Consider the following 12259-nt stretch of genomic DNA (forward strand, 5'->3'; position numbering starts at 1 on the left):
GTTTTCGAGAAAGAAGTAAATTTTCACGAATTTGATTTCGAAACCTCAAGTTTAGAATTTGAGGTCTCGAAATCAAGCATATGAAAGCACACAACGTCGTGTGACAAGGGTGTTTTTTCTTTCATTATTATCTCGCAACTTCGACGACTGATTGAGCTCAAATTTTCACAGGTTGGTTATTTACTGTATATGTTGAGATACACCAAGTGCGAAGACTGGTCTTTGACAATTACCAAAGGTGTTCTGTTACCGTAAAAATCTGCAAAATTCGGCCGCACATAATATAGTTTGATTCAATCACACTTCTACTCAAAAGAAATGTGTAAAAGCCGATTTTCTTGTTCTTCTTTTTTTCGCAGTATGTGTGTCACATTAGATAGCGCTTAACTGACAGATTATCACACCAGTTAATTTTTTGCATTAAAATTGTGTACAATATAAAAGAACATTCATAAATACCTCAGACAGTTTCGTTATTCCTATTGGTAGAGAGCGCGTCACGTGGGTGTGTATAAACCTTTGTTAATGACCGGTAAAAAGTGTTAGTTCATGTGCGTGACACGCGACCTTGCACCTGTTCTTACAAGACAGTTTCTTCATTCCTATTAGTCGAGAGCAACGGCTGAAACAGTTGTGCCACATGATACGCGCGACGCGCACATCATTCCCTTATAGACCTTATGCATTGACGTCATCCAGCCGCCTTCTTAGAGGAAAAAACGGTGACGAAACAATCGAGACGCACCGATCTGTACGCGCGGCGCACAGTATTGACCAATGAACAACCTCCTTTTGACCTCTAGGTGAGGGCGTCCTACTGAAATGACGTCATGTGCATAAGGTGCGTTCGATTAGCTTCCCCGGGTCGGTCGTCGACCCCGGTGTGTGGTGGGTTTTTTTCCAGGACGAACGTGTGCAGATAATTACAAAAAATTACAGAAAAAAAAACGCCACACACCGGGGTCGACCCAGGGAAGCTAAACGAACGCACCCAATGATTTGTTTACCCGAGGGCGGCGGAGGGCTTTACCATTTCATAGCCGGAGGGGTGTTGTGTTGAAAGAAATCATTTAACAATTATAATTTTTGCATTCATTTTACTTTTTGACCAAAAAGTGATGATAATAAACCAAATAGGGTAGTCTAGACTCGAGCCCGGTTCATACTTCCTGCGAATGCGAATGCGAAGCGAATTTTGATGACGCAACCATCGATATGCGCTCCATTTCCCTTAGTGACGCAGTTCAATTCGCATAGCACGAAGCATTCGCAGGAAGTATGAACCGGGCTTTATAATCTACTTAAAGTCTTTGAATGGGGCATCGACACTTCTTTGAGCATGCACCACTCGGGTAACTGTCTCTTGTCAAAAATATGGCCTATGACCCTTTAGGCGTGCAGTATGACTAACGAACTAACGTACTCCAGTTAGAAACACTTTCCACATAAGCTTGTGCACAAAAATACTGCGGGTGGGATTTGAACCCATAACATTGTAAGTCCCGCAGTCTAACCAATGGTAAAACTGTCTATTGGCAAAATAAATATGAAATCTTCGAGTCTCGTCAATACTTTATACGATGAAGAGGTTTGGAAAAGGAGACAAGATAAAAATCCGAGCAAGATTTGACAACAAGCTGGACGGCATCGTTGAGATAACGAGATGCTTTCACTAATCTGGGGTTTTACCACTGGTATCTGTGTCAGCTCGGGGGTGTCTTTTCATTGTGATTTTTTCTTTATCATTGCATTATGAAGTCTTGGCAGTCGCGCTATTGACGGAAAGGTTTTCTTATCATGCTTAGTTTGAGCACTGAGAGGCCGAAATGCAGAAGATTAAAGTCACCTGGAAGCGGTATTTTTTCAAAATAAAGCCTTTGTCACTAATATATGTGTTTTGATGAGTGGAATGTGAATAAACAGTTAACTAAGGTTTTAAAAAATCAGTTCTTATGTTATTTACAAATTTAAGAGTAGACCCCGACCAGAGAGGGCGCTGTTCGTGACGTCAATCGAGGCAGACTTTGCCTGTAATGCGTAGAGTAAACACAATTGCAAAGTATGTACGGACCAAGTCGTGAGTTTGTAAGTTTCAAAAAAAAAAAAAAATGTTTTTTTTCCGGCAATGCCGACCAGGTGTATTGCTGCTGAATGCAGAAAAACACTTTTTGAAATGTACCAACTCACGACTTGGACGTACATGTACTTTGCACGTGTGTTTACTATACGCATTGCAGGCAAAGTCTGCCTCGATTGACGTCACAAAAGGGGTAGGCGGAGTCAGCCCCCCAAACAACTATATATATTTTTTAAACATATAAATCGTGACAAACAATTACTAAAAAAAGTGTTTTATTGTTCGTTAGCATATACTCTAATGTTTGAAAGAAAAAAATTCTATTTCCAGGTGACTTTAAACTACTTGTGTTCAGCGAAAATGTCACCAACCTTGCTCCGTTTTAGATTGAAGTTTACACCAAAGAAACTAATTAATGCGAGTTTCTCATCAGAAGCAGTTGAAATCAAAGTAGTAGCAGCCGACACTCTCTTGAAAATATTCCTCCAAGACTTGGTAGCGAGTGGCATTATTGAGCTCACAATAGGACGTGGAACCAGTAGAACTCCGCTTGATGTTGAACGAGAGACAGTCTTGGCGCTCCATACATCGTCGTCTGCATGCGGCTACTGTGTCAATTGGATATCAGTCCAGGGTGTGGCCGAAGTGACAGCGAGACACGAAGTGACCAGTAGACTCATCTACTGTCAGACAATACACGAACTTACCACAGCTGACATGGCGAGGACGCTCACAGATGATGAACATGTCTTCTTTCGATGCATCACCCCAATAGCCAAGTATTTCTGGATTTCTCTTGTAATCACTGGTTATCATGAAGCCATAATCCTGACCACCTTGGTGTTTCTCATCATCTGGTTGGCCTGGCTTCCACTTCCGATATTCAGTCGAATATTTAGTAAATTATTTACCGTCCTCGTTGCAGTTCCATTCACCTTCAACTTCAGCATCATTGCAATTGATCAAAATACCAAGAAGATCTTCATGATGCTCAAACGAAGTAAATATGAACTCATTTTCGTCATCTGAGGTTGGTACCATTATAGATGCATTGTTACGATCACACTGCATCACGGCGGTGGACCAGTTCCCCTCCATGGATCCATCCAGACCCAAGTAGCAAGACTCAGCATAAGGCACCCATCCATAAGGGCACCCTCTCGCTGCAAACACACCCTTGTTAACAACAATAATTACGGTAATAATAAGATATACCAACATGACAGTATCGTCCATCTTTGTCAAAGTTTTAGACTCCCAGTGGAACAAACAAACTGGATTCTCAGGGTTTTTTGTGGTGAAATATTGTTCTCTTCCAACTGTTCCGAATAACAGCAGCAGTTCAGTGAGATGCATTTCAGGTAAAAGTGGCCTTAGGCTTTTGGTGCACTTTTATGTTTGATGAGCTTGAACGAAAATCTCATTATATTTGACGACCGGGCTGATTGAAGTGATTGCATTCGTCTTCGAAAGGCTAACTAACGTCAATTGTTTGTTGATGTCGCACACAATAGGGTAGGACAAAGCTCTCAAAATAATAATTACTTTAAAGTCACCTGGTAGTGGTATTTTGTCAAAATAAAGCTTTTGTCACTAATATGTGTTTTGATGAGTGGAATATAAATAAACAAATAACAGACGGGTTGGTCATCAGGGGAGCGGTCTCGGGTCCGTTCACCGGCGGCCCACAGTAGGCCGAGGTGTCGGTCTCCCCCTTGGTCTCGGTCTCGGACTAAGAGATCTCGCCCACAACACTGGACCCATCTATACTTGTACACGTGACAAGGGCCCAATTTCATAGAGCTGCTTAAGCACAAAGAGTAGCTAAGCAATGCTTTGAAAAGTTATGCTTTGAAAACGGTTACCAGCCAAAATACCATGTTACATGTATAATTTGTGACTGGTATCCTGCTCGCTTAGCAGAAAATGTTTAAGCAAATTCTTCTTATAATACAGCACCTCTATGAAATCGGGCCCATTTTTAGTTGCCTAACTCATTCTGATTGGGCATAGTTATGTTTGCTACTATGTAAAGCAACATTCTCCAGAATACGGTCAGAGCACTGACGACGAAACGTCGAGCTGATCTGGGCCCAATTTCATAGAGCTGCTAAGCAGACAATTTGTTCCATGATAAAAACAGAGTTAACAACCAAATTTCCATGTGATTTTCAGGATAAGCAAACAATAGCTGAATACCAGTAACAAGCAATATGCAACAAATGGATTGGTTGGTAATCCTGTTTTTATCAAGGAAGAGATTTTTTGCTGAGCAAATTTGTGTGCTAAGCAGCTCTACGAAATTGGGCCCTGAACAAATCGGCTATCCTTAGAACCACCACTAAACTCACAAAAGAGATTTTCCATGGCGTCAAACGCACACATTTCTACCTCCATGCCTCCATACTCATCCCTACTAAAGGCGGTGGACTCTATTGGTAATTACTCAAAATAATTATCAGCATAAAACCTCACTTGGTAACGAGTAATTGGGAGAGGTTGGTAGTATAAAACATTGTGAGAAACGGCTCTCTCTGAAGTGCCATAGTTTTCGTAATAGAATTAATTTTCCACGAATTTGATTTCGAGACCTCAGATTTAGAACTTGAGGTCTCGAAATCAACCATCTAAACGCACACAACTTCGTGTGACAAGGGTGTTTTTTCTTTCATACTATCTCGCAAGTTCGATGAACGATTGAGCTCAAATTTTCACAGGTTTGTTATTTTATGCATATGTTGAGATACACCAACTGTGAAGGGTATTCTTTGACAATTACCAATAGTGTCCACTGCCTTTAAATTGGGCCCAGATGTCAACTTCTACCATAAAACAAATATTTCTACACAAATAATTCAAATCTGAAAAAAAAAAATAGCTGGTGGAGCGATATGAATTCAACTGTATTGTTCGATGTTTACAACTTTGTGTAATAATGGTAATTATTTCGCGCGTTTATAAACGATCGATAGAATTATTTTAACGGCCTTCGATGAAAATTATTCAATATTATTTTTTTTTTTTTTTACAAAAATAATCGTACTTAAAAGGCCACATCAGGGAAGTAGGCCATTATCATCAGGCTTGTTAGTTCCGCATCAATGCACTACTATACCTGTGCATGGCTGGGTGTGTATACTTCCCGCACGCCATGTTTGGTTCATCATGTTCTCACAATAGCTCAATATTGCATTGATGGAACGACGTACGCTTTGGCTATGAGGTTCAAGTATTCTGCTTTAATAGCCTTAGAAAAATGTCATCTTTTCCACGATTTCTTTGCTACATATTATGTACGTTTTCAGTAGGCCTAGGATTTGGCCTGCTTACAGTTTACGTGATTGATGATGTAGCTGATGGTCAACTTCTTTCTTCGAATTTCAGTCCATTGAGAGCCAACTTGTTCGTCCAAAATGGTAAGCGGATTTCAGTATAATGTAAACAGGACCAGGGCCCAAAAGCTGTTTAGCAGAAAATGCTGCTTGACAAAATTCTCAGCTAAGCACACGATGAATGGGGCAACTTTCGCAGTAGTGTATGGAATGTTGGGCAAGTTGAGCTTGTTAAAGGGACGGTACACGAGTGGTTATTGTCAAAGACCAGTCTTCTCACTTGGTGTATCCCAACATGTGCATAAAATAACAAGCCTGTGAAAATTCGGGCTCAATCGGTCATCGAAGTTGCGAGAAAATGATGAAAGAAAAAACACACTTGTTGGACGAATTTGTGTGCCTTCAAATAGCAATAAAAGACTTCTTGCTAGAAGTCCTTTATTATTTTAGTGAGAAATTACCTCTTTCTCAAAAACTACATTACTTCAGAGGGAGTCGTTTCCGACAATGTTTTATACTATCAACAGCTCCCCAACGCTCGTTACAAAGTCAGTTTTTAAGTTAATTTTTTGTTTTAAGTAATTACCAAACGTGTACCTTCCCTTTAAAGGAACACATTGCCTTGGATCGGACGAGTTGGTCTATAAAAAGCGTTTGTAACCGTTTTTTTTATAGAATGCATATGGTTGGAAAGATGTTTTAAAAGTAGAATACAATGATCCACACAAGTTTGCTTCGAAATTGCGTGGTTTTCCTTTTATTGTGCGAACTAATACGGTCGGCCATTTATGGGAGTCAAAAATTTGACTCCCATAAATGGCCGACCGTGTTAGTCGACGAGATAAAAGGAAAACCGTGCAATTTCGAGGCATGTTTGTGTGGATCATTGTATTCTACTTTTACAACATCTTTCTACCCATATGCATTTATTTAAAAACGGTTTCAAACGCTTTTCAAAGACCAACTCGACCGATCCAAGGCAATGTGTTCCTTTAAGCAAGATTTTCCTGGAGCATGTTTTTGTGTCTACAGTCTTTATGAACTTTGGCCCAAGGGTTGCTTAAAATCTATGGGGGAATGTGTGTGTTTAGAAATCCTGAACATTATTAGACTTGTGGCAAGTCGTTAAATGTCTGTCGCGGTGATAGCGTTTCGACTCTCCCCTCGATTCCCGCGGTATTCTCGCCCGAGGCTCCTGCTCTCACGACCACCGTCCCATTCAATGGGGAGTAGAAGTCGGGCTACCAGCAGTTCGCGCGACCGCCACAACTCGACTATCTCACTGCGTGGGACCATTAACGACTTGTCCATAAGTCTAAACATTATTAGCAATACAAAGCATTTTTCACTTCGCAGTATTATGTGTTTAGATAAAAAGATATCAGTTTATTATGCCACTGAGATGCATTACCGCGGTAACGCTTCTCAAAATCGAGACTACCTTTTGAAATAAAATTTCCACACAGGTTTAGTTTTATTGTTTGTCTACATTTAATTTTGTATCAGATTAAAAACAATCACCAGGTCTAACAAACAAGTGTATACTTTCCCTTTATAAGCTGGTTCAAGTATATAGCAAAAACACCTACTGGCGTTTTCGAAACCACGGATTCTGATTCGGCTCTGGCATATTGGTCATCATTCTGTGAACGTACGGTGATCAAGCAAGAGCCGAAACCTATAGCCTAGTTTCGGGAACGGCCTGTATAATTTCTGTGATTTTTCAACGGCACTACATCTTGGTACAATAGACCTTTATATCATAGTGCAGCCTTAGTCTGGTTTCTAATTTATTTTGAAAATTATTATTAGCATTCATTATTGTTATTCGATACGAGGCACATGACCAAGATGGAGGCAACATGATAAAGGTCTATTTCATACCACTGCCTGCATAGCACATTACAAATGCGTGGCATGGCAAAACATCATACAAAGCCAATTACTCATGCCTCAATGAGCAAGTAATAATGATTTTTATGATCTCAGTCAGAGTTCGGGCATTGTCAAACACTAACCTTTATGCTTATGATTTTGAGCAATGCAGCCGCACACAATAAAACCTGGCATGGTTTGTGTATACGCTATTCCTCGCTATTCATAGCTGGAATTATTGTTTAAAGACACTGGACACTATTGGTAAATATCAAAGACTAGTCTTCTCACTTGGTGTATCTCAACATACATAAACTAACAAACCTGTGGAAATTTTAGCTCAATCGGTTGTCAATATTGCGAGATAATAATGACAGAAAAAACACCCATGTCCCACGATGTTGTGTGCTTTCATAACAATATTATGCTTGATTTCGAGACCTAAAATTCTAAATCTGAGGTCTCGAAATCAATATCGTGGAAAATTACTTCTTTCTCGAAAACTACATTTCTTAAGAGGGAGCCATTTCTCTCAATGCGCTGCTAGCCGTAAGTACACGAAAAGGCGTGCGAACCTACCAGTGCCGTACTGCACGAAAATACTGCAGTGCCGTCTGCAAATCTAAGTTTAACACACTGGACACTATTGGTAATTGTCAATATCTCAATATATGCACAAAATATCAAACTTGGGAAAATTTGAGCTCAATTTGTTGTTGAAGTTGCGAGATATTAATGAAAGAAAAAACACCCTTTTCGCACCATGGTCACACGAAGTTGTGTGCTTACAAATGCTTGAGTTGGAGACCTCAAATTCTAAACCTGAGTTCTCGAAATCAAATTCGTGGATAATTACTTCTTTCAGTCGAAAAATACGTTAATTCAGAGGGAGCCGTTTCTCACAATGTTTTATAATAATCAACAGCTCCCCTTTACTCATTACCAAGTAAGGTTTTATGCAAATACTTATTTTGAGTAATTACCAATAGTGTCCACTGCCTTTGTACAATCCCATGGGATCGCGGAGCGTATAAAGACTTTACGGCGTGGGGTCCGGGCCGCTTTAAAATATAAGGGCCCGACAAATGTCTAGGTGCTCTGTGGTGCTCAATCTAAGCCTTCCTTTTATAGGCATAATTGAAGAAGAAAACAGAATAAAAGCCTTCACATTTTGACCTGTAGAATGTAGGCCTTGGCAATACTGAGATTTTCTTTACAAGACAAGTATAGTGCATGCATTTATCAGATTCTTTCAAAATGCAAGGGAAAAAGTTGAGTGTCTGGTTACATCACCAAGGCAATGAAGGGTTGGTCAGTTTTGGAGAAAAACAAATTCAAAATCCTTCAAGTTTGAACACTCTCTTGTTGCTGTGTTTTGTTTTAATGTAGGTTTGATTGTCGTTGTTGGCATTAATTTTTTATGTTGTTTGGTCTTAAACTTCTTCTTTTTATTTAAGGAAGTGCGTACAGACGTCTTTGGGAATTTGATTTCGTCATATCTCACTACAAGGAGAAACTTGATTGGCTGAAACCCGTTGCCAAGTATTGTCACGTGTACGACAAAGGTCACGAAAGAAGCTTAAAACCACCATTTCCGGTCAAACAATGGGAAGAGCTACCTAACGTTGGACGAGAGAGCCATACCTATCTCTACCACATCATCAAGAATTATGAAAACCTCGCAAATGTAACGATATTTCTCCAAGGCGATTTAGAAGAGCACGCTCCAAATTTTTGCTTTCCAACGCCGATGGAGTATCTGGACAAAGCGTTGGACGGAATTCCTTGTATCCAGCATAAGCTACAAATAGACTGGGGACGCATTCAACATCTTGACAAGTGGAAACTGCAATACGATCTTGGGCTCATGCGGCATGCTAAACAAGCCACGCTTGGAGAATTTTATCGAACAGTGTTCGGAAGGGCGCCACCACAAATTGCGAATTGTTGCCTCTCGGGCTGTTTCTCGGCAACCAGGCGATGTCTCCAAAAGCACCCGAAGAAGTTTTATCAAAAATTGATTACATTTTTGGACGATCACTCGAACCCGGAGGAGGGTCACTATTTGGAAAGATTGTGGCGTATTATTGTCAAGTGTTAAAGTCACCTGGAAATAGAATTTTTTTTTCTTTCAAACATAAGAGTATATGCTTACGAACAATAAAACATTTTTTTTAGTAATTGTTTGTCACGATTTATATGTTTAAAAAATATATAAAGTTGATTTGGGGCTGACTCCGCCTACCCCTTTTGTGACGTCATTCAAGGCAGACTTTGCCTGCAATGCGTATAGTAAACACAAGTGCAAAGTACATGTACGTCCAAGTCGTGAGTTGGTACATTTCAAAAAGTGTTTTTCTGCATTCAGCAGCAATACACCTGGTCGACATTGCCGGAAAAAAACAAAAAACCAATATTATTTGATGCGTACAAACTCACGACTTGGTCCGTACATGTACTTTGCAATTGTGTTTACTATACGCATTACAGGCAAAGTCTGCCTCGATTGACGTCACGAACAGCGCCCTCTCGGGTCGGGGTCTAGTCTTAAATTTGTAACTAACATAAGAACTGATTTTTTAAAACATTAGTTAACTGTTTATTCACATTCAACTCATCAAAACACATATATTAGTGACAAAAGCTTTTTTTTGAAAAAATACCACTTCCAGGTGACTGTTAAGGATTTCTGTTTTTTGTCTTTTGTTTTGCTAATAAAACTGTAGCTGCAATAATCCACATATTGACAAACCTGTGGAGTTTGAGATGGATCGGCCATCTGGGTCACGAGAAAATAGTGAAAAACTGATTAAACATTTTGCATGACAAATTTCAAACCGGAAATTAGTTTTATTTATTTCATAAAATTATGGCATTTCAGACCAACATATTTCGAGTGATGTTTTCTACATCGCTATCATCATTAGACCGTCTAGAGTTATTACCAACTAAAATGAACTGGACACTTTTGGTTTTTGTCAAAGACCAGTCTATCACTTGTCCCAACAAACATAAGAAACCTGTATAAATGTAGCCATCGAAGTTGCAAGAGAATAATGAAAGAAAAACACCATGCTGCACATCCTTGTTTGCCTTGATTTCGAGATCTCACAAATTCTAAACTTAATGTCTCGAAATCAAATTTGTTGAAAATTACTTTTATTTTATTTTTTAAACTACGTCACTTCAGAGGGAGCCGTTTCTCACAATGTTTTATACTACCAACCTCTCTCCCCATTACCCGTTACCAAGTGAGGTTTTATGCTGATAATTATTTTGAGTAATTACCAGTAGTGTCCACTGCATTTAAGAATAAGAACAGAAGTCTACTAATTGAGTGAGAAATTACTTCTTTTATATATGAAAAAATACTTTACTCCAGAGGGAGTCGTTTCTCAAAATTAAATGTTGTTATACTATCAACAGCTCTCCATTGCTCGGTACCAGTCAATTATTTTAAGCAATAACCAATAGTGTCCAGTGCCTTTAAAGCACACCGTGCAGGAAATACTTTATTTTCATCATAATAACTATGTGTTTCTGTTGATATAATGGGGCAATAAAAGGTTTCAAAATAAAGTGACAAACAGACTCCTTGTATTTTACCGTCACGGAAAACGTGCACCGTACGCGCTGATGCGGACAACTCGCAGCCAATGGTTATTGGTCCAATTTCATAAAGTCTGTTTTAAAGAACGAAAAGTGACCATCTACTTTTTCTGGTCAGAATAGCAGAAAAGCAGATTTTATGTGGTTTTTTTTTTTTGTATGAAATTTGTGTCTCTTTTTCTGCTTCCTGAAAAGCAGATTGAACGTGTTTTTTTTAATGCATTTTCTACTTTTCTACTTTTCTGTTACCAGAAAAGCAGATTTTACTTTATGTCCTAATGCTAGCGGACAAAAAGTGGCCATTTGGCTTTACACCAGAGTGGAAAACCATTTAACCATTTAGCCACTGTACCGCCCAGCAGCCGCCTATATAGCGATACACTGTATGCGGTACGAGGAAACCTCGCTAGCTTGTGTTTGTAGAAAAAAGGAACATCAAAAGAAAACTCGATAGTCATTAGTATAGGTCTACGCATTTTGTTAATATCTAGTTGTTATAGATCGTTATTAATTCTCCCTTCACAGTTGACAGGAAATTGTTCATCATTTACGATGATATTGTCGAAAATTAACGCCTTCGCATTTAATCAGTATGAGCTTTGAGCCAGACAAAAGCCTTGCAAAGCTATTGTGTCCATTTTATCCGTGCACAAACATATTCGGCATAAAAATTACCGTAGCCGTTTAACGAGAGGCATTTATTGTTCCCATGAGAACTTGTACTTTAATACAAATATTACCGAAAGGCTAAAAAATTGTGCATACACATTAAGCCATGGCTATCTTTTAAAATTTGAACTACGATTCCAGTAATTTACTGCAAGAATCTTGAGAAATTGGATTTCAGCAAACTCGGGCGGTGCAGGGACTAAAGGGTTTAAGTTTCGTGAAAGTGCAATTTTCTTTGCTTTTCTGCCACCTGCATAGCATATTTTACTATGGAGGAAAAAAGTGGCCATTTGCTTTTCTGCTATCGGATCAGTAGAAAAGCAGATTTTAACATTTTGTTTGCTTTTCTGCTTTTCTGCCCACTAAAAAGCAAATGTTACTCTGGGATGGCGGCCGAAAAGTGGCCATCTCATTTTCTCATTTAAGATTCCAGAAAGTCAAATTTTACTTAGGCGGCCGAAAAGTGGCCATTATTTTGCATTTTTGCTTTCAATGACCGCCCGGGCGTAAAGGTTTTGGTTAATTGAACACGCCCAAACGTGCCCACGAATTGTGAAACACAATCGAAAGCGCATCATAAACAAAAACACTCCGGTTTTATTCCCATTTCTGTATTTATTTTATCAAGAGGTGGCCGAAAAGAGTGGAAATTTAAAAACAAAACAAACAAAACCACGGGGTGAAAAGTGTTTTGTAT

General features: G+C 39.2%; 1 protein-coding gene across 1 annotated transcript; it reads left to right on the forward strand.

Annotated features, from left to right (window-relative positions):
- Positions 1-5221: 5221 nt before the first annotated feature.
- On the forward strand, positions 5222-10835 carry LOC139945122 (uncharacterized). Its single transcript, XM_071942391.1, has 2 exons — positions 5222-5493; positions 8742-10835. Exons 1-2 carry the CDS (start codon positions 5334-5336, stop codon positions 9383-9385), a joined length of 804 nt encoding a protein of 267 aa, XP_071798492.1. The 5' UTR covers positions 5222-5333; the 3' UTR covers positions 9386-10835.
- Positions 10836-12259: the final 1424 nt, after the last annotated feature.

Source organism: Asterias amurensis, chromosome 12, assembly GCF_032118995.1.
Source record: "Asterias amurensis chromosome 12, ASM3211899v1".
NCBI classification, from domain to species: domain Eukaryota; kingdom Metazoa; phylum Echinodermata; class Asteroidea; order Forcipulatida; family Asteriidae; genus Asterias; species Asterias amurensis.